The sequence below is a fragment of the Neoarius graeffei genome, chromosome 2, assembly GCF_027579695.1.
Source record: "Neoarius graeffei isolate fNeoGra1 chromosome 2, fNeoGra1.pri, whole genome shotgun sequence".
NCBI classification, from domain to species: Eukaryota; Metazoa; Chordata; class Actinopteri; order Siluriformes; family Ariidae; genus Neoarius; species Neoarius graeffei.
The window spans coordinates 44,938,881-44,965,638 of NC_083570.1; the positions used below are offsets into that span (position 1 = coordinate 44,938,881).

Consider the following 26,758-nt stretch of genomic DNA (forward strand, 5'->3'; position numbering starts at 1 on the left):
TTCATGGGTCCCAGGCATCAGACGGTCATTAACTACAAAGGATTTGCATCCAAGTATTAAAAACTATGCTTATACTTATAATTCTATTGGTTTGTCCAATTACTTTTGAGCCTGTGAAAATGGAGGGGCTATGAAAAAAAATGACTCTAATCCCAAACATTTAATACAGGTTTTTTTTTTTTGTTAAATGCCTTGAATTACAGCTGACAATCTACACTTCAATCACATCTTGTTGGCTTCATTTCAAGTCCATTGTGGTGGTGTACAGGGGCAAAATTAAAAAAAAAAAATTGTCATTATCTATATACTTTCAGACCCAAGTGTATCTGGTATTTCCTATTATAATTTTGAAATAAACCTTATGTAAGTGTGTTAAACCTCAGGCTTTAAATGTAATTTCCTGTTCATTTGCACATTTTAAATTTTGAGCATTTATTTCTAGAAAGAAGCAAAATTATCTTCTAATAAATAAGAATTTTCAAGTTCAAAATGAATAACACATTTCTAGAAATGTTATAATAACCTTATTTGTTTTATTGTAATTTTATAATAGGATATAGATACTAGGTACATTTGACTATGTTTGAGATATTTTCACTTTATATGATGTCGTCTTTTATTTTTTATTTTTTTCCTGTGTGTGGGTATGTATGTGTCTAATGCCCAGGTCAGACAGCAGGCTGCAACTAGTTTTCAACTACTTGTGTCTACCTGCGATAACAAAATCGAGTGTTGTAGAGGGTCTTTAGTAGAGGCAGGTTGACGCAAGTGGATCACGGTCTGTTCGCATTTCAGCTGCGATTTGCTTCCAACTGGTGCAAATAGCAGGCTGACGCATGTAAAGATAGGCGGTCGTGGAATGCTTGAGCAACCAATCGCAGGTTGAAGCAGGTAGTGGCAGCTAGACATGGGAAGACGAGTCTTTAGAGATGGCTGCGATGCACCTGCAAATAGTTTACAACAACCTGTGAGCAGTCTTATGGCCTTATATTTTTTTTTAAAGGTTTTCCGAACGCTGCGTCAACCTGTGTCTAGCTGCGTCTGTTTCTGACTGGTTGATTCAGCTTAAAAACTCTGCGTCTTGCAATACGTCTGACCACAACGAAGGATTTGACACAAAACGCCAGCATCCAACTGTGATCAGTCACCACCTAACCAATCGCAGGTCACAGCATGCATCTTTCTGTCATCTGACCTGGGCATAAGGAGTATTAAAAAGTGACTAGTTTCACGAACTGGAATTTTCCTACTCTTAACTTACAAGAAAATATAACCTTTTATTTTTACTGAACTAATTCTGCATTAGACTTACCTCAGGAGTAGGAAAATCTCTGTGCATTCAAGCTAAAAAAGTAGGGGGAAATGAAAAATGTCTCCATGTTCATCCTTTGTAAGGAACAAGCCACGCTGGAAAAAAAAATTACCGCTCTGTGGTTTTCTGCCTCCGCGAACCAGTTAAGTTTCAAATTCCCTCGAGGTGTTCCTGATGTAGCATGTTTAGAAGAACATGAGGTCAAAGTGGCCTTGACCTTTGACCTTAGACCACCAAATTCTAATCAGTTCATCTTTCAGTCCAAGTGAACGCTTGTACCAAATTTGAAGAAATTCCCTCGAGACATTTTTGAGATCTCACATTCACAATAATGGGAGGTACATGAGGTCACAGTGACCTTGACCTTTGACCACCAAAATCGAATCGGTTCATATTTGAGTCCAGTTGAACATTTGTACCAAATTTGTTAGTATAATAGAATAAGAAAACGTCTGAAATGAGTAAAAGCAGCTCCGAACTGTAAAATCTGTTTGTAGTATTTGATTTCTAATCCTCTCATAACAAGAAATATTAGATAAATTTGCCTATATTCTAGATATTGTCACTAAAGACAGATGTGTAATATTTTTCAGTGTATGTCTTTTTTTTTGCCTCTCTCTTTCTCTCTCAGCACAATTCCCAGAGCTCAGGAGAGACAAACTGTTGAAACACTCGAGCAAGAAAATCACACAGAGAGGGAAAAAAAATCATTAGAGTTTGGACAGTTGAAACAGATCGATGTTGTGATTTTGCTTTTGGCTGCAGCACTTTGGATTAAGAACAAAAATACTACTGAAAATAATGATACGCTTTCAATCAGCCATATTTCTTCTACACTTTATAAGCTAGCTGTAGCTATTTTACCTGCAACTCTGCTTTTGTCTGCTTTCAACAAGACAACACTATACTCACTGCACAATAACTCCGTTAAAACCAATCGCACGCTTCCAGTATTAACACTCGCCTAAAAAAGGGAAGGGATGCGTTTCCAAATACTATAATTCCATAATACTAAAATGTTGAACTATAACAATAAATGCACATTTAATCACCAATTGCACATTTCAAAGAGCATCATGCTGAGAAATGTGTTGTCTAAGTGTCATATAGGGAAGCAGAGAAAAGGAATGAAATATTGAAGGAGCAACAAAATAGAGAGGGATGAAGACGTGAGAGGGAGAGAACAGCTGGTTTAGCATGCTGTGTGTCACAGGAAGTCTGGCACTGTGTTGGGGAGATAAGGAGGGGAGGAAAGGTATTAGCAGGGTCACATGGTTTGGGATGAGAGAGAGAGAGAGAATGAGTCAGTTGCATAATTAGCTTTTAGTCTGCAGCTTCACGGAGTGAGACACGGACAGTCCTTAGTCACTCTCTCACACACACAATTTTAGCTAGCTACTGCAGTCCTGCGAATCAGAGGACATTACTAAGGTTAAAGTGAAGTTGCAGAAGCGACTAATAATTAATAACAGTTCAGACAGAAGTATGTGTCTCAGCTGGACCTAATTTGTAAGCGTGTCCAAAAATGCTTTCTGAAAAACAGCATAGTCTGTTCTAGTCTTTCTTATGATACAGTGTGGACTTTTACCACAGCACTGCACGTGACTGCCTGCTTTACCTTTCTCAGGCTACTCTCGCTGCTTCTTGCATTTATGTTGATTGATCAAGACAGAGATTACTTTCCTGACATTAGTGTTGCTGCTCGCTATCCCTTTGGCGCCGTCATTAGCTGTTCCTGTTTAACAAGGAATGACACATTTACAGGGTCGCAGGCTCTAAATTGAGCGTAGGTGTGAATGTGAGTGTGAATGGTTGTCTGTGTCTATGTGTCAGCCCTGTGATGACCTGGCGACTTGTCCAGGGTGTACCCCGCCTTTCGCCCGTAGTCAGCTGGGATAGGCTCCAGCTTGCCTGCGACCCTGTAGAAGGATAAAGCGGCTAGAGATAATGAGAATGAGATGAGACACATTTACACGTCATTCCTAAGGGCCTTAATGAATCTGAGCAGAAATTTGTGAAAGAAAGAAAGAAATTACAAATTTTCCACTGTGGGTTGAAAGTGAGCATTATAATATGATAAGTGTTTCCAGGCAAGGCAAAACAAACCTTGCCCAGCAGCACTTATTTTATACCTATATGTTGATTATGGTAATATTTCTCAATCATCAGCTGTCAGATTATAGTCCTATGAAAATCCATGACCTTGAGTTTGACATTCCAAGGTCAAAGGTCATGGCAGCAACTAAAAGCCCATATGGGACTTCTTGTATGTTGATAATGGTAAGGCTGTCATGAACCATTTTAAAGTTATATCCGTTTGAAAACCCATGACCTTCAGTTTGACCTTTCAAGGTCAAAGATCATGGTGCCAAACGAAAGCCCATATAGCACTTCCTATAAGTTGATAGTGGTAAATATCTGTCTACCATCAACCGTTTTCAAGTTACAACCCTCTGAAAACCTGTGACCTTGAGTTTGACATTTCAAGGTCACTCAAGGTCATGGTGCTAAATGAAAGGCCATATGGAGTTCATATATGCTCATAAAAGTAGACATCTGTCTATCGGCAACCGTTTTTGAGTTATCATGGAAAATGTTATTTTGACCAAAAGGTTGACCTTTCCGGTGACCTTCACCTTGACCCGATTACCACCAAAATTTAATCAGGTAATCTATGGACCGTTGCCCACTTACCCTGAAAACTTGAAGTCAATTGGTGCAGTTGTCTAGACACTAGATTGTTAACAGACAGACACAAACAGCCCGCACTGATTACAATACCTCGTAATTGCATTTACATTTGATTTCAATGTACATTTGATTTTAATGTAATTTTACAATTACATTACCTTGCTTGCTTACTCTGTCGCGGGCGAGGATATAAACCAAATATAAGATTATTCAACCTGTTTGTAGGCTTTTAAAATTAAGTTTAATTTCAAGCTTAAAGCTATTGGCAGTTTTATATAATGTGTGTGTGTGTGTGTGTGTGTGTGTGTGTATAATGCATCTCAGAATACTGGAATATTGTGAAAAAGTTCTTTTTTTGTAATTTAATTAAAAAAGGTAAACTTTCATATGTTCTGTATTCATTACACATAAAGTGAAACATATTTCAAGACTTTTTTTTGTTTTAATTTTGATCATTATGGCTAAAAGCTCATGAAAATCAGAAATCCAGTATCTCAAACTATTAGAATATTTCATTTCGAGATTGAGTAAAACAGTATAAATACCATGTTTCTCTCGATCTAGTTCAGTACACGCAGCCACAATCATGGGGAAGACTGCCAACTTGACAGTTGTCCAGAAGATGATCATTGACACCCTCCACAAGGAGGATAAGCCACAGAAGGTCATTGCTGAAAAGGCTGGCTGGAAAAGGTGCACAAGCAACAGGGATGACCGCAGCCTTGAGAGGATTGTCAAGAAAAGTCGATTCAAGAACTTGGGAGAGCTTCACAAGGAGTGGACTGAGGCTGGTGTCGGTGCATCAAGAGCCACCACACACAGACGTCTTCAGGAAAGGGGCTACAACTGTCATGTTCCTAATATCAAACCACTCTTGAACCAGAGAAACATCAGAAGTGTCTTACCTGGGCTAAGGAGAGAAAGAACTGGACTGTTGCTCAGTGGTCCAAAGTCTTCTTTTCAGATGAAAGTAGATTTTGCATTTAATTTGGAAATCAGGGTCCAAGAGTCTGGAGGAAGAGTGGAGAGGCACAGAATCCAAGGTGTTTGAAGTCCCATGTAAAGTTTCTGCAGTCTGCGATGATTTGGGGTGCCATGTCATCTGCTGGTGTTGGTCCACTGTATTTTATCAAGTCCAAAGTCAACACAGCCATCTACCAGGAGATTTTGGAGCACTTCATGCTTCCATCTGCTGACAAGCTTTATGTAGATGCCGATTTCCTTTTCTAGCAGGACTTAGCACCTGCCCACAGTGCCAAAACTACTACCAAATGGTTTGCTGACCATGATATTACTGTGATTGACTGGCCAACCAACTCGCCTGACCTGAACCCCACAGAGAATCTATGGGCTATTGTCAAGAGGAAGATGAGAAACACCCGACCCAAAAAAAAAGGTGAGCTGAAGGCCACTATCAAAGCAACCTGGGCTTCAGTAACACCTCGGCAGTGCTACAGGCTGATTGCCTCGATGCCACGCTGCGTTGATGCAGTAATTCATGGTAAAGGAGCCCCAAACAAGTATTGAGTGTATAAATGAACATACTTTTCAGAAGTTGGGCATTTCTGTCTTGTAAATCCTCTTTTGATTGATCTTAGGAAATGTTCTAATAATCTGAGATACTGGATTTCTAATTTTCATGAGCTATAAGCCATAATCACCAAAATTAAAACAAAAAGGCTTGAAATGTTTCACTTTACATATAATGAATATAGAATATATGAAAGTTTTGCATTAAATTACGATCACACAAAAATCGTTTCAGCAGCCAGTCAATGGAATAAAGATGACGTACTGTAAGTAATGAAGTAATGAAGGATTTCTTGCTGCATTGTGCACTCTGTGAAATTCCTTTGTGTTTTCAGTACACAATCAGCATCAGCAGCACTATGCTATCAACTCTTTATTACCATTATTATTTATTTTATATTTGGAATACATTAATACAATGAATAGGAAAGGTCAGTGAAGAGGAACAATCTATCCAGGCACTACCTTTATCAACCTTTTACTATTGTACATGTTGTGTTGCGGGTATCATTGCCGCCTTACAGAGCCTGGGTTAGATCGGCCTCAGGATAATAATAATCAGTTGAATTTTTATAGCGCTTTTCTCATACCCAAGGTCGCTTTACAATTAAGGGGGGGAAAAAAAAAGTCCACCAAAAAAAGGTCAGGATGTCATTCTAATGGTGTAGCAACCACAGTCCTACTAAAAGGCATATGAAAATAAGTCTCACACCGCCTGCACAGCTGCCGCGACACCACCGAGCAACACCACTTGGAACGCCGCACAGAGCACTGGACAACCACGATGTTAAAAGAGCAACAAGCTCACTGCAGTCCATAGCTAGGAGCACAGGCATCACCAATGGCGAACCAAGGCCTGGAGAGAACCGACGCCCAAAGTTGGGTCTGGAGATACACCACAACTGGCAGACAAAACACTCGAACAAAAACAAACATCAAACTACACAAACACAAAAAAGAAAAACAAAAGGGAAAATAAAATAAAAATTAAAAGCTCCGGTGAGAAGCGGCATGGGTTTCCTCTGGGTTGTTGGCAGAGATGGACAGTAACGAGTACATTTATTTGAGTACTGTACTTAAGAACACTTTTTGAGTATCTGTACTTTACTCGAGTATTATTTTTGTTGGAAAATTTGATAGACAGATATTGTACTTTTCACTCCACTACATTTCTATCAAGGTCCTCATTACTCGTTACTATGAAACAGCTTTGAAAGTGGATGTTTTTTCTTTTCTAAAACTTGATTGGTTTTTTCCACAGGTGACACTGAGACAGCCTACTCATCACATCCATCAAAAAAAAAAAGTCCTTCCCATGCGGCGCATAGGGCAGCGCTGATCTCCGTTTCCCTCGGCCTCTCACCTATTACATAGCTAGGGTAACAGTGGGGGGGGGGCTAGTCCTCTGGTAACCGCAAGAGTTTGACTCTCCACTCACATCTGTACTGCAGCGTGCCTTGCCAGACAGCAGTAGGTACCATTTTTATAATGGTCTTTGGTATGACCTGACTGTAAGTAGAACTCACGAGCTCCTGATCGAGAGGCGGACACGTTAACCACTAGGCCAACTCGCGGTTACATCACGTCCATAGACTGGATAAAATCAAGTTCAATGATTTCTCAGCAGCATTATTTAACAGTCAGTTGATGGCTGAATGGAAGGAGGTGGTTCTTCTGGGGAATGCATGCACCCATGGCTCATGAACCCATGTTTCAGTTTTCTGAAAGGATTAAAGATTCATTTTGTTTTAAATGTTTGCTTTGTTTGCCTAAAACGGAGCACATCACGGCCTACAAAAACTCACCGTCCAACCTGCGGGAGCATATTGAGATATATAAACGTTTTATTCCAAGAGAAAGCTTGCAATGAAGTTGTCTGTGCTTTTCGAGCTAGCGATAACGTTGCAATAGCTATGCAATCTGGTTAGTCAAATGACTTTCTGTGGATTTGCCCGCCAAGTTGCCATCACCTTGTCCACAGCTAACGTTAACACATAACTAGTTAACTTGGACACTGTTAGTTAGCATGTAAAAACAGAGTTACGCTAACATGAATAATGTTAACTTATCCGAAATCCTTTCAGAAATGTGTTTTAGCATAATGTTGCCAAATAAACAGAATATAGATGTGTGTTTATCTGTGTTTAAAGGTTTTTATTCGACAGGTTCTACAAGCTAGTCAGTAAGTCTAGTCAGTTGCTTCAGAGGCATTGGAAGTGTTGTGGCAATAATACAACACTGCGTTGATAGAAAATGTACTTTTAATACTTAAGTAGTTTTAATAGCAAGTACTTCAGTACTTTAAGTAAAAACGTGACTGGACGACTTTTTCACTTGTATCGGAGTAACATTTATTCAGTGGTATCTGTACTTTGACTTAAGTAATGAAGTTGGGTACTTTGTCCATCTCTGGTTCTTGGGTTTCCTCTCACCTCCCAAAAAATGGCAGTCGGTGCACAAGATGGATTGCCCAGAGGGGTGGATGTGGGTGTGTGGTCCTGCGATGGACTAGCATCCCATCCAGGGTGTATTCCCACCTCAACCCAGTGTTCCTGAGATAGTCTGCAGATCCGTTGCGACTCCGACCAGGATAAAGCGGTTTGATAAACTGGTGTGAAATGTTGTACATACATTAGTACTGTCATTGTGTCTCACCCTTGTATTTGGATCTGGGTCTCTGTATGTGAGTGTAACTGTGTGTGTGTCTCATCTCATCTCATTATCTGTAGCTGCTTTATCCTGTTCTACAGGGTCGCAGGCAAGCTGGAGCCTATCCCAGCTGACTACGGGCGAAAGGCGGGGTAAACCCTGGACAAGTCGCCAGGTCATCACAGGACTGACACATAGACACAGACAACCATTCACACTCACATTCACACCTACGGTCAATTTAGAGTCACCAGTTAACCTAACCTGCATGTCTTTGGACTGTGGGGGAAACCGGAGCACCCGGAGGAAACCCACGCGGACACGGGGAGAACATGCAAACTCCGCACAGAAAGGTCCTCGCCGGCCACGGGGCTCGAACCCGGACCTTCTTGCTGTGAGGCAACAGTGCTAACCACTACACCACCGTGCCGCCCCCTGTGTGTGTGTGTGGGTGGGTAAAACTGTGGTTCTCGTTGTTTATCCTTGCTCTTATTTCCGGCAATGTGCTGCACTTCTTCTAAAAGCGAGATGCTTTGTGTATTCTGCCTCACCTCTTTCCATAAATCACTTTGGATAAAAGCGTCTGACAAATAAATAAATAAAGAAATAAATATAAATGTAAATGTACTAAGCCAAGGTTTGTGTTCATAGCAATTCCAAATAAGAGTAGCATGTACTAACATGCACTTAGCTTCTGTCACTGGAGAATTATAAGTTGGATGGTAGGGCACCTTAACTCCTAATGCACCATAGGAGTTACAGGAGTCCTAATTTGTTTGTCTCTCTCTATTCTGTTCTCCTTGTCTTCAAAATGGGTAGAACTGACGGATCTCTCTCTCCATCATCATCATCATCAGTAAATACAAGGGAAGTAGTTGCGTTGGCAGAACACACCTACACCATAACATGACGTGGAACGCTTCAAATTATGGGCCGTTTTTTCCCTTTTCCATACTCTTCTCTTCTCATCATTGTGCTACAAGTTGATCTTTGCCTCATCTGTCCATAGGGGGGTGTTCTGGAATTGTTCAGACTTTTTTTTTTTAAAGATGTTTTTGGCAAACTATTTTAAACTTCCTGTTTTTCAGGGTTACATCTTGTGGTAAACCCACTGTCTTTACTCCGGTGAAGTCTTCTTTTGATTGTTGACTTTGACACAGATACAACTTCCTTCTGAAAAGTGTTCTTTGTCTAGCCAACATTTATGAAGGGATTTTTCCTTCTTTCACTGGTGAATGAATTTTTCGTCATCCACCTCAGTTGTTTTCTGTGGTCTTCCAAACCTTTTGGGGTTCCTGAGATCACGCCTTCTTTCTTTTTAAGAATGTACCAAATAGTTGATTTTACCACACCTAATGATTTTGCTCTCTCTCTCAGATTTTTAAAGCTAGACGGCCTTTCGATTTCATAAAATCAGTGAAATATAGTTCCCTCTGAAATTTGGTCATTGTGATTATATGTTTATTTCTGTAATATCTTAAAAAAACAACCCAGGCCATTCTGTGGCTGGGAAGTTATTTAATTTAAGTGGATTCCTGAGCAAATAATGTGCATGAAATCACTTGCTTCGTGCAGCCAAGTAGACAGAGGAAGTCCATGTGCGCATGCGCAGGTTTACCTTCTTCTTTTGGGTTTTACAGCAGCTGGCATCCACAGTGTTGCATTACTGCCATCTACAGGTTTACCTTGGCCGTGCACTGATGGTTACGTCATTCTGTCGCTAAACGAGCATCTGATCACACCGAGGTGCTCGCTGACTGCCGATATTTATTAATTTGGTCCTGCATTTCCTTTCCTTCACAGCATAACATCTTTTCTTCTCACTTTCCGTTACTGTAGTCGGCCTTTCACGTTTCATTCGCACACTCACGTCCTCCATTTTCCTCTCCTGTTTTAAATTTGTATCCCACAATGCCTTGCGTGAACAGAGAAAGCCCATCATATGATGCATGACGTAGTATCTTGTATTGGGTCATGGTGAAACAGGAAAAAATAGCGGAGAATTTATGGCCATGTAGCCCTAAATTCATTAACTGTTCTATTTATTTAAAAAAAAAACCTAATAAAATTGGAAGTCTGTGATTCGAATTCAGTAGCTTTCAGTCCACTAAACAAAAATAATTGGACGTCAGGGAAAAATTATTTTTATGACCTACACTTGAAAAATTTACCTTTAATTTTTCAGCCTAATGGTGGCTTATTTCACTGGCAGTGACAGGTCTTTAGACTTCATATTGAGAGTTAACAGCAACAGATTCCAATAAGGGAATAAAGTGGACAGTGGTTAGCACTGTCACCTCACAGCAAGAAGGTCCGGGTTCGAGCCCCGTGGCTGGCGAGGGCCTTTCTGTGCGGAGTTTGCATGTTCTCCCCGTGTCCGCGTGGGTTTCCTCCGGGTGCTCCGGTTTCCCCCACAGTCCAAAGACATGCAGGTTAGGTTAACTGGTGACTCTAAATTGAGCGTAGGTGTGAATGTGAGTGTGAATGGTTGTCTGTGTCTATGTGTCAGCCCTGTGATGACCTGGCGACTTGTCCAGGGTGTACCCCGCCTTTCGCCCGTAGTCAGCTGGGATAGGCTCCAGCTTGCCTGCGACCCTGTAGAACAGGATAAAGCGGCTACAGATAATGAGATGAGATGTTCTTACCATTAAATACTTTTATTCCATATTTTGTTGGGGTTTTTTTTGTATTTTTTGGGGTTTTGTTTTTGAGTAGAGTTTTTATTTCGTCCTCGGTTGGTTCAGCAACACGCGCCGCCATTTTGTTTTTCTCTACTCACGATATATGAGCTGATAGCCTAGTAGTAGAGTAGCCAATCAGAGTGTGTGATTGCTCATATCCAGTGAATGTGGATCGACTATAGAAATAATATTAGCTGGCTTTTTTCGTGGTATATCAGATACTATTCCATTCAGCTAGCATGATATTGAACGAGTTGAAGATGAGTAGCTGAATGGAATACATCTGGGCCCTGTACTACGAACGGAGGTTAACCTACCCAGAAGCAACCCAGGGTTCCCCCCGCTAAACCGGGGTTGACAAAACCTGGTTATCTTGTTTGGGGTTAAACGGTACTACGACGCCAGTTATGAAGTTGACTTGTTGAACCTGTGTTAACCTAATCAGGGTTAATGCGCGTTCACGTTAAAGGGGAGGTTATCAGCGCAAATCCCCACTGTTCACAATGGCACGGTCGCCGTACTTCACGGAGGAAGAATGCTCTGTCATAATGCAAAGCTACGAGGAGTTCAAAACAACATTAAGAGCAAAATCTAACAGAGCGGCTGCCAATAAGGAGCGGCAAGCATGTTGGCAACGAATTGCCGATCGGGTAAATGCGCAAGTACATTCTCCCTTCTACATGTTCCAGAACAGAAGTATAGGATGAGAGAAAGCTTCATGATCAATCACAAGTCACAGAAAATGGTCCTTCGACGTGGCCCCAGTCATATATAGCTTGTTTAATGTCCGAAAAATCCTGAATAAAATTTGGTATGGTAAATTCATGGAGTAGCCTACTTAAGCTGATCTGTGCACAGAGTCACATGAATTAGGATGACTGACTGTTCAGTCCCTTTGACTAAGTTGGTGTATGTCCTGTGAACATTTCAGAGGCAACAGCAGTGCCAAACACACCTGGCAACAGGTGAAAATGAAATATAAAAACATCATTCATAATGGTGTGTGTGTGCGCGTGCAAGCAAGCATTCATTTGCCTTTTATTTATTCAAGTTTTATCTGTTTGCCTAATAGTTCAAATTGTTTTGTATATAGTTTGTGTGATATATTAATGATAATATTGTGGGAAAACTACTTTGCACGGACGTTCATTTAATTTATTCTATCGTCATTTTGTTTGTTCTATTTTTGTGTATTTTATTTATTTATCTGTTTGTCTAGTTGTATCTATTTTTCTAATAATAATATATTTTTTGCATTAATAGTTTTTTTCCTATTAAAATAATCTTGTGTTCTTGTTATAACTTTATCTATTTATCTGGCTGTTTATAGTTGTATCTATTTTTGTTACAATTTCAATATTTTTAATATAGAAAGTTTTTTTCTTCTATTAAAATGTTCTTGTGTGATAACTAGTTCTTGTGTTATATTTATTGTAGTTGTATCTATTTTGTATCTCAGACTTAAACATTTTTGTAAAACAAGTGTTTTTCTATAAAATATTCTTGCGTTCTTGATAACTATGTTCTTGAGTGGGTTCTTTTTTTTTTTTTTTTAACAGAAAAGCCGTTCTGCATGGACATTCATTGAAGCCCTCAGTGTTTTTTAATGGTTATTTATGAGCGTTTAGGGGTTACAATAATGTAAGTCTAGGTTGCTTTATATAAAAGGTATGTCCAGAAATATTGATGTCACTGTCTAAGCAGAGGGATCTGGCTTCTTTAGACGCTGTCTTCTTAAAACTGAATAAATATTTTAAAAAGAGCCAAATGAGCCAGTCTTTTGAACGGCTCTTTTCAAAGAACGGATCACAAAGATGCGGATCCCATCAAAGAGCCATAAATCCCATCTCTAATCTGTGCTCCGATATCGCACGGGTCATCCAGGTACGCTGGCATTGTCTCTAGAGGAAATGTCGGTGGAGAGGTGGTGTTTAAAAAGGGTGTGGTTAATCGGAAACCTCGGGTTAACCAAGAACATAACCTGAGACGAGCAGGTTTGAGATGCAGCGTAAGTTGCCATGGCAGCATACCTCGGTTTGAACATAGCCAGCTTTCGTAGTATGGGTTAATCGGGAAGTTACGCTGCACGTGATCAAGTTACTCTCGAAGTTACCCTGGTAAGCCAGAAAACCCGCTTCGTAGTACAGGGCCCTGATATACCACGAAAAAAGCTATTATTATTATTATTTATATTATTATTATACATACACATTCAATGGAACAATTGTAGATTTTACAAAAAGTTAAGAACAGGGATGTGACTTATCAATATTGAATGCTGATTCTGATCAAATGTAATTCAATATACTGTACAAAGTCAAAGTTCTAACAATAAAAATGGTCCAAGTCCAAAAAGTCTGAACAACAACCCAACTTATATACAAGCTATAGCCAGGTCGACAGTTCAAGTTCAAAGTTACTTTTGGTCGTAGTTGATTGTTACACTGCAGTTGTTCAAAATAAAAGGGCTTTGCTGAGTGAAGTCCTCTTTCTTCTTTTCCCATATCTTATTCTTTTTTATATTTGTATATTTAAATACTTAATTTAATTTATCTAGAAGTTTTCTCTATTTTCTATTCTCTGTTTATCCTGTAATGATGCTGCTGGAATTTTAATTTCCCTGAGAGAACCTTCCTAAAGGGATCAATAAAGTTTAATCTAATCTAATCTAATCTAATCTAATCTAATCTAATCTAATCTAATCTAATCTAATCTCTTGTAAAAGTCTCCATCACTTTTCCTCACCTCCAAGTAAAACTTTTAACAATATTTCCACTATTGCTCTCTTTTCCAGATTTTTTTTGTCTGTTGTTCTCTTGTAAATATGCATGAAGAATATCCAGTGAAGTTTTGGTAGCCTTTCGGCTTTCTCTTTCAAAATTCTCTCTAAATTTTCCACTTTTAATGAAGCAAACCTCACGGCCATGTTTGTGTACAAGCTGTCAGTCACTCGCTAGCATGGAATCTTTTTTACATAATTTTACATCTCCGACGTCTCTTTTCCAGTTTTTTGAAGTCCATTGGTATGTTTTTCTCTTGTAAATACAGTATGTGTGAAGAATACCCAAGGAAGTTTTGGTAGCCTTTCGGGTGTCCAGCACGCACGTCTTTCTCTTTAAATCCTTTGGCTTTTAATGAAGCCAACCTTGTGGCCATGTTTGTTTACAAACCATCACAGTCACTCGCTAGCACGGAAGTTTTACATCTCCGACGTGTCTCTCTTCCAGTTTTTTGATGTCCGTTGGTATGTTTTTCTCTTGTAAATATGTGTGAAGAATATATAATGAAGTTTTGGTAGCCTTTTGGGTGTTCAGTGCGTTTTTAGTTTTGGTTTTCAATTTATTTATTTAGTGCTTAAACCTAGCATTGGATCTTCTCTCTTTCCCAGTGGACAAAGAAATGGTTCTGCGCACGCGCAACAGAAAAGTTTTGTCACTGGGTCTTCGCATCAGCTCCGAAGTGTGACGTCGTGTTGTCTTGACAAAGTGCAATATTATAACAATATTGCATGCTCATTCTCCATTGGGGAGAGTGGCGTAATACATGGAGGATAAGCGATATGATAACAATATTGCATGCTATCAATAAACTTACTAGAAGGGAATAGAATACATGTTTTTATTCCATGGAAAAAGTGGACCGTATGTATAATAATTGCCAATATCCAAATATTTATGGGCCTGACTATATTTACGTCAGATAAATAGCAGATTTTTTTTAAATGAACATCTTTTTCTGTTGCTGTCTTGAAACTACGGTATTTATTTTCAACTGTGAGTTTTTATTGTACAAAACACAATAGTACAGCATCCACCCCACTGCTGACAGATGATCTCTATATTGCAGGATACAGGTATATGTGGTCTCTAAGACAGTCCTGCCTGTAGGAGGCTGCATGTCATGATGCTTTTGAAGGTCGGTTTATTACGACAGAAGGCAAATTAGATTTCTGTAATGCATTTCTCTCTGCCTTCCTGGATTTGGAACATGTCTCTTGTGGTTTGGTGTCACAGAGGAAGTCTAATGCTGATTGATGGTGTAAATGGCCTTTAGCGAAAAATCTTTTTTTTTTTAAAGGAAATCAGGTGATTTGTGCTTAGTGCTTGAGGTGTGAGAGTTTGTATTATTGGACTCATCCCTCAACCCTTACAGTGGCGAAAATGAAATATCCATTTTGCCATTTTCTTTTGTCTAATCATAGAATTAAATAAATATAGCAGTGCTGTATAGTACATTTCAGGATATAGTGTTTTCACAACGACAGACAGACAATACTGTCTTTCTTCTTTCAGTTACACTAGGCTCATGGTGAGATGTGTGGTGCTGGTATGCTTTTAGGAAACAGATGATGAAGAGCAGACTCTTCTTGTCCTGGACCTGCCACCACAAACCAAACAATTATACTCCACAACCTTTATATGAAACTGTATTGTGTGTAGACTGGCCATTATGAAGCGCAGACCTTGCATAACACTCATTATTATAATTATATCATTATTATGCATTTAAAATGGGAAATGTTAGTGCAAATTGCCGCTTGGAGCAACTCTACATGCTGTGCGTATTATACATCATCAAGAGATATTTATGCGTAAATAATGTTCCATTTTGTTCAGTTTTTTTTAAATCATTGCTCTAGTCTGTCATTAATTTCACTACCGTTTACTGTTTGTCCTTTTTTATATTAAATCTAGATCCAAAAAAAGGTTAGATCTGTCTTTTTGTTGTTGCTGCTGAAGCTTCTGTATAGATTTTACACCTGAAAACTTGTCACAGTGCCTTTTCTCTAAAATCTTTCAAGTACAAGTTACTTTATTTGTCTTGTATGGACAGGACAAAGAATGCATAATCAAATGCTCGTTTGCATTAAATGAAGGGAGCTTCGCAACAACACATGGCAATATAGAAAAACATATTGAAATGTAGAAAGATGTATCCATATGGCCATAGATTATGTGCATATACAAACAGCTAAGCCAGGGAAGAGCTAAAGGGCATGGTGCAAACATGTTGATTTAATAAATAATTCCTACATCGGAGTTCTGACTGGTCCAGTGGCTATGTAGCTTGTGGGAAAAATATGTCTCTACGTCTTGTGTATTTTAGTCCATGCTTAGAAGATGGTACAAGTGTTAAGAGAGTGGACAAGGATGACTGCAGGCCTTAATGCTTCACTCTGCTTTAGTTGAATAGAATTTGTAGAAAATGTCTGGGATGGGGTGAATCTGCTGCCAGTCATGATCTGGTCAATCTTCACAAAAAAAAAAAAAAAAAAGGCAGTGATGCCACATATAAGATTTTTTGTATTGTGCAAGAGTAGAAGTTGAGTTAAAATTGTTTAATTTTTTTATTTTAATTATTGATTGAGGGATTGGTTCAGGTTGTTGATGTACCTTGAGCCATCAGACATTAATAACAGGCTGCTTGGTACTTGAAATAAACAAACAAACAAATAAAACTGATGATGCATTCAGTAATGTATTCTGTTTCAATAAAAAAGTGATGCATCCAGAATACATCCTGAAAAGACCGATATTGACCCATACTAACACATATTGTCCAATACTAACCCATACTAGCCCATACTGACCCATCCTGACACCTACTGACTCATACTGACACAAGCTAACACATACTGACTCATACTAACACATACTGACTCATAGTAGCATATACTCACTCATACTGATGCATCCTGACACATGCTAACACATACTGGTACATACTGACACAAACTGACCCATACTGACTCATACTAACACTTACTGACCCATACTGATCATACTCACCTGATTCATAGTAATACTTACTAACCCATACCGCCCCATCCTGACACCTGCTGACACATGCTAACACATATTGACTCATATGAACATATACAGATACATATTGACACATACTGGCCCACACTGACCCATCAGGGAGCCGTTGGGCCTGCAGCTGACTCCCCCAGTGAGAGAGGTAATTTGCTACCACCATCTGCGCCCCTCGCCTGTGGACCACCTCAAACTTAATGGGCTGAAGAGCTAGATACCAACAAGTGATCCATGCATTGGCATCCTTCATGCAGTGGAGCCACTGGAGCAGGGTGTGGTCAGAACAGAGAGTGAAAGGGCATCCCAGCAGGTAGTATTGGAGAATGAGGACCGCCAATTTGATGGCAAAACACACCTTCTCGATCATGCTGTACTTTGTCTCTCGCTCCAAGAGCTTGCAGCTGATGTACAGCATGGGGTGCTCCACATCTTACACCACCTGGCACAAAATGGCCACCAGCCCTCTGTCCGATGTGTCAATCTGTAAGACAAAATGGAGATAAAAGTCAGGAGACTGCAACAGTGGGTACCCACACAAAACCACTTTAACCTAGGCAGAAGCCACGGCTTCATCCACTGGATCGGATCTGGTTCCCCCTTTTTAGTGAGGTCAGTCAGCAGGCTGGTGATGTCTGAAAAATTTGGTACAAACCTCCTGTAATAACCAGCCAGTCCTGGGAAGTGCCTCACTCCCTTTTTGGTCTTGAATAGCCCACAATGGCTGCAGTCGTATCAATTTGGGGATGCATCTGCCCAGGACCCAAGTGGAAGCCTAGATACCATACTTCCACCTGCCCAGTTACACACTTCTTTGGGTTTCTGAGAGTCCTGCGCATCTCGGCAATCTCAGGACAGCCCTTAGATGTTGTAAATGTTTGTGCCAACCATTTCTATAAATAAAGATGCCATCTAAATAGGCAGTAGCATATGCACTGTGTGGAGGAGTCTATCCAAAAGATGCTGAGATGTCTCTGGGGCTCCAAACAACACAAACTGAAGGTTGACAAACTGGTGTAACTCGGAGTGGAAAAGTCAATTTTTTTCCCTCAGGATAATGGTGTCAATGGTAAGTAGCCCTTAGTCAAATCCCGTGTTGAATAAAAGCAAGCCATATCTAACTTATCAAGCACTTTATCAGTGTGAGGCATCAGACATGCGTTAAATTTAGACACCGCGTTAACTTTTCTAAAGTCTACACGGAACTGGACCGACCCATTGGTTTTAGGGACCAAAACCACTGGGCTGCTCCAGTTACTGTGCAACTCCTCAATTACCCCCATTTCGAGCATAGCTTTGATTTCATGCTGTACCACTTTTTTTTTTTTTTGTTCGGGCAGATACAGGCAGCTGTGCACCACCGCCTCTGGAGTAGTCCCAATGTGGTGCTCTATGAGACTAGTGCACTGGGAAGAGGCAAAAACAGTTTTTCCTAGTGACATACATGTCAACCTTTGGTCAATCAAACCTGTATAACCAACCTCCAAAATCCGTATTTCCCTTATAAAATCCGTATAAGATGCAAATTAAAATAATTTACCTAAAATTTGAATGACAATTAACAATGATATATCCCAGTTCCTTTTTATTCAATATTAATAACAATAAACCGTCAGAATGAATACAAAGCTCCAATGTTTGACAAAAACACAAAGTGTTATCAGCATAGTTACGAAGGAAATACTTCGTTGTTTGGAGACAGGTTTCACCGAGCAGCTATTATGCACAAGACTTCATATTAGCCACAAAGTCAGGAAAATCTGTTCGTAAAATTACGTTATAATGACCAAATACAATGAAAAGTATTTTTCCAGTCTCACCATGTGATCTCGTTTGGACGGTAAACCTGTTGGTACAGTTAAACGCAGCACATGAATGAGGCATCTTTATTCTCGGCTACTGTCTAGACGCTATACCAGAGACGGTTGAAGAATCTCCACTTTGCCACATCCAATATGGCGGCGAGGATGACGTATGATTCTACGCAGAAGGCGGCGTCTATGACTTCACGGTTGGCAGGATTCTCGCAATGCGGTGTTTTCGCATGATCAAAAGTGGAACGAAGTCTCGCTACCACAAGATAACGCGCGATTTCATAAGACTCTTTACTGGCTGTCTGTGGTGTACAGTACGTTTGTAAATGTTATGCGCTCTTTTATCATCGTGGGAATTGATTATAGCTCTAAATAAATATTGAAGTTTTTTTAAAGAATCCGTATAACTTTATTTATACGCCCGTATACTACGTTTATTGAATCAAATCCGTATAAAATACGGACATTCCGTATAGGTTGACATGTATGTAGTGAAAACAGAATTCAGAAGTAAAAATGGGGAGGGGTTCACCAATCTGTGAAAGACTGCATGGGCAAATAGTGCACCAATTTAAAAACAAAGCACATAATTGTATAGAATGTCTTTGTATGCTGTAACGGTACTACAATTTCCTTTCACTGGAACTAAGGGGCCCAAACCTGTTCAATGCCCCTGTGCATAAAAACGACCTCCATGAACACATGGTATGTTAAGGTTGAAGTGGAAGAACTCAAGTGTCCTGCACAGCCCTGACTTCAACTCTGCTGAACACGTTTGGCATGAACTGGAACACTGACTGCGCCCCAGACCTCCTCACCCAACATCAGTGCCTCACCTCACTAATGCTCTTGTAGCTGAATGAACACAAATCCCCACAGCCAAGCTCCAAAATCTAGTGGAAAGCCCTTCCAGAAGAGTTGAGCTTATTATAACAGAAAAGGGGAATTAATCTGGAAGCACACGTGGGTGATGTGATGGTCAGTGGTGCACATAATTTTGTAATGTAGTGTGGCTTTGTCAAGCACATGATTTAACAGTCAAGTTTATTTATGGCAGGGCTTTGAACCGGTTCAAGGAACGAAAACGAAAACCGGGAACTTTTTCTATTTCACATGGAACAGAAACGAAACCAGAAACTTTATTATTTTTTATGTTCCGGAACAGAAACGCTTATTAAAAATAATAGTAACCGGTTAATACCGATTTTTATTTCGTTCCTCAAAGTTTCCGTAGCCTACAAATAAAAAAGCCATTCTTCTCCTGCACAAGTTTCTATGACCCGCTGGGGTTCACTTCCTGTGTGACGTTCGCTGACTGAATGGAGAGCGTGGGAAGGTGGACTGCTATCACGTCTCCACGTGATAAAGTGAGTAATTGCATTACTGAGTGTCTGAGCAAAGAAGAGCCTGAACGTTGCAACCTCCCTATTGGCTGTTTGTAAAAATGTATCAGTTGTTGCCCTTCCCACGGGAATCATCGCGGGCTCGAGAGACGAGACCTGACGAGTTAGTTCGTTGGTAGCAGAACAAAATGTCTGGACACAAATCGGGTTTTCAGAAAAGGAAAGAAAATAAACGGAGGGTCGAAAATACAAAAAAGGAGGCAGAAAATGCAAAACGAGTTTTAAGGTAGGACAAATGGTTAGTTTTCTGAGGCAGCCCGCCGTGGCTGCCTGCAGGCTTATTTATTATAGCCCATTTAGTTAAAATAGTTGATATAAAATGTTTATAGTTATAGTTATGTGATGGTTGTCCTGATTTGGACTGTTTTTTTTGGGGGGGGGGGGTGCGCGATGTTGCACCCGGGTCCAGATTAGGGCAGAACCGGCCCTGGCTACATTTCAGGTGTAGTTTGTTTTATGTATGTATGTACTTGCATAGATGTGTACTTGGTCTTCCAATATGGCGCCTAACAAAATCTCGCGGCGCGGTGACGTCATGCGGTAGCCCTCTATAGGGCCTGACTAGCCTTTGGTAACACACTAAACGAATTCTCTTTCATTTTTGGCACTTTTTCTGTTTGTGTACATGGGAAGACATACTGAGAATCCAAATCGCCAACATTTGAAATAATAATTGTTTTGAATTATTTCTTGTCTTATTTAATGAAGGTTGTAATAGAATTAGCCTACATTTGGCTTAAGCTGGATGAGACAGAGACATAATTTTATAGCCATTTGTTAAACAGCTGACAGGGAACGTAATTAACCGTTCCGGGAACGAAATTTTTTTGTTCTAACCGGTTCGGGAACGTCTATTTAATGGTGGAACCCAAAACCGGAAACGTTAAAATTCCGTTTCTGTTCGGAACGAACCAATAGGAAAAAAATTCTGGTTCAAAGCCCTGATTTATGGTATGTAAACTTTTAAGCAGTTGAGAGATGATATTCCAACTTATTTCTCTGTACGGGGGAAGGCAAGTGTGCTATGGCATCCATTTTAAACCCAATCTCAGACTCCAAAAATAGATTTTAGGACCATGTGCAGGAAGGAGATTCATAAAGTTGGCTAGCTTTAATTATGAAAATACACAAAATTCCTTCATAGGATGGAGGCTGTACCTGATGGCATGTGTGTACACACAGGTATGAGTGCAAATATGACATACAGGTCATGTGACGGTAACAAAATATGCAAAAGGTGGCTCAACTGTAACATGCTCCTTGTCCCAGATCAGCTGTCTCTGACATCACTTCCTCTTCCTGTCTTTCCCTTTTACAGCAACCTCACAGCATTGTGCAGCGGCGCCTCCTAGAGGGTAATATCTCTCGGCTGTGTGGGGAGGCGCGAGACACCCCGTCCCATGTCCGCTCACCTCTCGCCGACAGCAAGGAAGGTGCTGAGGCAGAGGAGAGGAGCGAAAGCACCATAGATGACTCTACTGAGGAGAGAGAGTCACCAGAGGAGAGCGAGAGAAGTCTGAGGTCTGAGGAGGAAGAGGAGGATGAGGAGGATGAACATGGTGATGACAGTGATGCTGTTAGAAAGGCAGAGCTTAAAGAAAAATGGATGGAGGCAGGGAGGGACGGAGGAGGAGAAGAAGGATCAGAGGAGAGTGAGACAGTGTCCACCTTGTCAGCTTTGCAGGTGCCGTGTAAGGTATGAAGCTTAAAGGATTTTTTTTTTTGGTGAAACTATCACAAAGTCTCAGCTCTTCAGACTGTTTCCTGTTCTCTTGCAGACAGAGAACACACTCATACTGACACAAGCTCCCTCCTGGCCCTGTTTCTTATGACTCATAAATTTCCAGATGCTAACTCGTACAAATATGTAATCTTTTCATACTATAAGTGTCAGTGCAATGTGCTAGAGCACAAAAACAATCGGTCTCAACTCCTGAGTGTCTGATTCGAAATTTGCAAGCACAAATACTGTCACCAAACAGGCTTGTGCCAGAAGTATCTTTTAAAAATGATCTTCTATTCCAAATATATTGTGGTTGGATAAAGAATAAATAACCTAAAACCTCTGCCAAGGTTTGAATAGGAAAACTTTATTCCCTTTATAAGAGAACTCATCCAAAAAGCAACCCCCCACACCACCACCACCACCTCAGTGGTTCAGTATCCATGCCGCAATAAAAATAGAGGCGCAATTAAAGTCGATTAGGCTCAAGGGTGAGAACGAGCACAGAGCTGCTCATTTCCTCAGCCTCTACAAATCAACTGAGAGAGTAGACTCCAGCGTACCAGCATCCAGAACCATGCTGAAGGGCCATGACAATAAAATTACAGCACTGTAACGTTACCTCCAGGTCAGAGATTGTCTCATCATAACAAGCGTATGCAGTTGGCTAAGTATGCTATCGGTGTTCATGTAGAGATTTTGCTTTACTGTAGAAACGCTGAGAGAAAAGAGAATTCATTTACATCTAAATGGAGCTTTGGTCATAAGGTGATGGCGATGCTTTTAACAGAGCGATTCAAGGCAACATGTTAATGCTTCTTTTTCACAAGGCAGTGAGATCATACTTGTTTTATCTTTTCTCTTCAAATTGAAAACCAGAGGAGATGCACTCTAATCACTCCAGAGAGAGATAGATATATTTATTTATTTAAAAAAAAGGACCGAGAGAGAGCGAGTACTTTATTGATCCCTGAGAAAATTGTTTTGTTCCAGCAATACAATAAACAACAAACTTTAGCAAGGACACAAACTATACACATAGGACCCTAACTTGGTAAACTAATTACATTAAAGGAGATACGCAGAACCTCATTCATCTTATTATCTCTAGCCGCTTTATCCTGTTCTACAGGGTCGCAGGCAAGCTGGAGCCTATCCCAGCTGACTACGGGCGAAAGGCGGGGTACACCCTGGACAAGTCGCCAGGTCATCACAGGGCTGACACATAGACACAGACAACCATTCACACTCACATTCACACCTACGCTCAATTTAGAGTCACCAGTTAACCTAACCTGCATGTCTTTGGACTGTGGGGGAAACCGGAGCACCCGGAGGAAACCCACGCGGACACAGGGAGAACATGCAAACTCCGCATAGAAAGGCCCTCGCCAGCCACGGGGCTCGAACCCGGACCTTCTTGCTGTGAGGCGACAGCGCTAACCACTACACCACCGTGCCACCTACGCAGAACCTTTATTTTTAAATAAATTTCTGAGTGGATAGTATCTCCATCCTTGACTCTTGTATGCTGCATAAATGGGAATAAAAAAAATATATTTTTGAGAGTTAAAATCGACCTCAAAATTGGCATTTGAGCTGGCCTGCTGAGCCAGCCAGCCCAGTGCGTGACGTCACAGCGGTAACCGGTTTTAATGCCGAAGCCTTTGACAGCTATAGACCAAAGTCAGACTCGGCAGGTGAGAATGGTTGCAATGGCCTCTTCGTTCGGATTTATTGGAGATTCTTCAGATTCCTCAGATAGTAATGCATCTGACTGTGATAGTCCTGAAATTGGAGTGCGTGTGTGCACATGCTACTGCTATACACGTAGAACCATATCAGTTCGAACCATAGAAAAGTGAATCCGATAGTAACACGTTGGCCACAGAGGCCCCCACCTTACAGAATAAAGCCAGAGAACAAAGCCGTCTGGAGAACTGGATGGAATTGAACTGACCGTCTCATGTGACTCTCATTAAAACAAGATAGGTGTTATAACTTATGCAACATACATGTACGTGCATGCGTTTTCACTGATAAAATGTAAAAGGCTAATTAAATAATCAGATGAACTGAGACAATCACATTCTGAAGCAAATTAAATAATCTTATACCGGTAACTTAAACACACAATACAAGTTACATGTATTAATCTAAATGCAGGTAAACAACAAATGTTGTTGTTGTGATGTAACCAAATGAGAGTCGCATCTTACCCAGCTGTGTTCTCGCTTCTTGAAGGCCGATCTTGTGGCTGATTGTTTTGAAACAATCTGACTTTCAGTTCTTTGTTCATCCGCTTCTTCCATGTAAGGGTGAGGTATTGCTGCTAAAGCAAGCACATCCAGTGGAGAAATCTGACGACTAGTTCACTCATTCTCCATTTTCTCCATACTGAGTACTCCGCCATTACTGCTCGGCTCACACTCTGGGAGACCTGGTGCAACTGAACTTATTTTCCTTTCTTGTAGTTTTCTTTTCCTTTAATTGCTAGTACTGCACCCTCTTTCAATACGGGCTTATAGCCAACACTCCTCAACAGATCAGAGGTCTCGTACGAATCTTCAGTAAAATGTGCAGAGCAGAGGAGAGACCACTTCGTAGGCGCCCAATGTGCCTGTGAATTTCTCGCAAAACGTGTCCAAATCTTTGCAGTTTGAACATTCTTGGGCCATGAATGCAACATAAATCCACATTCTGTCGTGTTGCTGCACCCGCCAGCAGCACATCTACGTGGCATGGCGATAAATTAGCTCAAAGTGGGGGATCGAAGTTGCAGTTAGCTTTGTATTTTAGTATAGCGGAAATGGCGACGAGACCGATAGCCTTCCTGCTGTGATGTCAAGGTCATTCACTCATACCGCTACCTAGATGAATCACTTTAATCGTAAAAATGACTATATTAGATTTATTGTTAACGCTTAAAACTATTCCTGTGCCATTCTTGAGGTCTCAAGGCATTTATAAACAAAAAGTGAGGCCATGGCTCTGCATATCTCCTTTAAGAATAAAATAAGACGCTAAGTATGGACAAAAGTAAGTCACGTCATTGTAGTGCGGGTGATACAGCATTAGGTGCAAGCAAGCAAAAGGAGACTGCAAGAGAAGAAAGAAGAAGAAGAAAGAGATTTGTAAGCTATATGAGCATATAAGTCTGTATACGTATGTATATATGTCGTATCACGTTGTCTGATTTTTATATTTCAATTAGAAAGATTTCAACACTACCAAGGACTACATAAATTTTATATATATATATATATATATATATATATATATATATATATATATATATATATATATATATTACAATCCCTACACTGATGAAATTGCTGTAGCAGAGCAGTACAAGCTGAAAACCCCTACAAGGAAAAACAGTGAATGAATTCAAAACTTCTGGGGGTCTGCAAACACTGACTATGGTTTCGAAACCAGTGAGGTTGGAACAATACTTAAGTACGTGCTAGTTAGTTTTATAGATTTGGAACAACGTTTCACCGAAGTGGTGGAAACAGCTTTAATGTGGTAGGAAACTTGAGATGTGTTAGCAGTGGGATTGGAACATCGACCACTCGCTTTACACTGCAGGAAATGTATTGTAGGGTGCAACATTGCTTTTAGACATGAAAACGTTAGCTGCAGCAACATCCTAAAAGCCTCTTCGTGGAAAAAAAACCCAACCAAAAAAAAACCCCAGTGTCATTTTAGATATGCTCATTTCATCTGTGTACCAGTCAAAAGTTTGGACACCCCTACCCATTCATAGCTTTTTCTGTATTGTGACCATTTTCTACATTGGAGAGCAATACTGAAGACATCAAAACCATGAAATAACATATGGAACATACATGGAATTATGTGATAAACAAAAACATTTTAAAAAAACAAAATATGTTTCATATTTTAGCTTCTTCAAATAGCCACCGTTTACCTTGATAAGGCATTATCTTAACCAGCTTCATGAGGTAGTCACCTGGAATGCTTTTCAGTTAACAGGTATGCCTTGTCAAAAGTTAATTAGTGCAATTTCTTGCCACCTTAATGTGTTTGAGATCAAACAGTAAACGGGAAATAATAAAAATACAAATAATAAAATAGTTGTATTCCATCCACAACTGTACTAATCCATATTATGTCAAGAACCGCTCAACTAAGTAAAGAGAAACAACATCCATCATTATTTTAAGACATGAAGTGTCTTTTAATTAATAAAAATAAAGAAAAAAACATTTAATTAGAAGATGTGTCCAAACTTTTTTTCTGGTACTGAATGTGCAGGGTGTTTTCAAAAAATTTGATATCATTTCACAATCTAATAACTTTGCCAATTCTTGTTCAACTAACCTCAAATTTTAACAGCATGTGTGGAAACAGGTCAAAATTTTATGTTTAATGTTTTTCGGTTTTATCTTTTTAGGTATAGAAATGCCTTTTACTGGAAAAGAAAAGGTGTTTTGTGTGTTCGTTTTGTGTGTCTCAGGTGGCGTGCATATTGAAAATGTGTGAAATCGTTCATGGAGTCCACATACCTTTGAATTTCTCATTCAGATTTTGAGGAATAAATCTTCTATTGTTCAACATGAAACCTGTTCAGTTTCATTTGCCTAGACTCTGTAGTTTCTGGGATATCTCATCTCATTATCTCTAGCCGCTTTATCCTTCTACAGGGTCACAGGCAAGCTGGAGCCTATCCCAGCTGACTACGGGCGAGAGGCGGGGTACACCCTGGACAAGTCGCCAGGTCATCACAGGGCTTTTCTGGGATATTTACATCTCAAATAATATAAATTAATTTTTTGAAACACCCTGTATTTGTTTTATTCTCTTAGTCCAAGTTACTACATGTAATGGAAAGGGTTAATGACAGAAAAGAAAAGAAGATTGAAGTTGGTTAATTCATTCCAGCATCAGTGAAAAGAGTCTGATTTTGGATTTGTGGTATTATTACACGTCTGTAGTTCCCTACTTTTGATGAGTTGAGTGTTAGCCTCTTTAGTGGTGAAGTTAGAGAGATTTGCCTGCTATGATGTGAATGAGTGTTGAGGAGAGACATTTTCATATATCCTTAAATGCACATTTTCCTGAGATAACCTTTTTGTGCTATAGAATTTTACAATATTTGCATACAAAAAATAACAC

At 40.0% G+C, this 26,758-nt stretch overlaps 1 protein-coding gene across 1 annotated transcript in view; it reads left to right on the forward strand.

Moving 5' to 3' along the window:
• Positions 1-26,758, forward strand: part of nrip2 (nuclear receptor interacting protein 2) — a 79,524-nt gene that overhangs the window by 28,120 nt on the left and 24,646 nt on the right. The window contains exon 2 of the mRNA XM_060907901.1: positions 21,212-21,589. Within this exon, the coding sequence (XP_060763884.1) occupies positions 21,212-21,589 (378 nt within the window). The remainder of the gene's footprint in view (positions 1-21,211; positions 21,590-26,758) is intronic.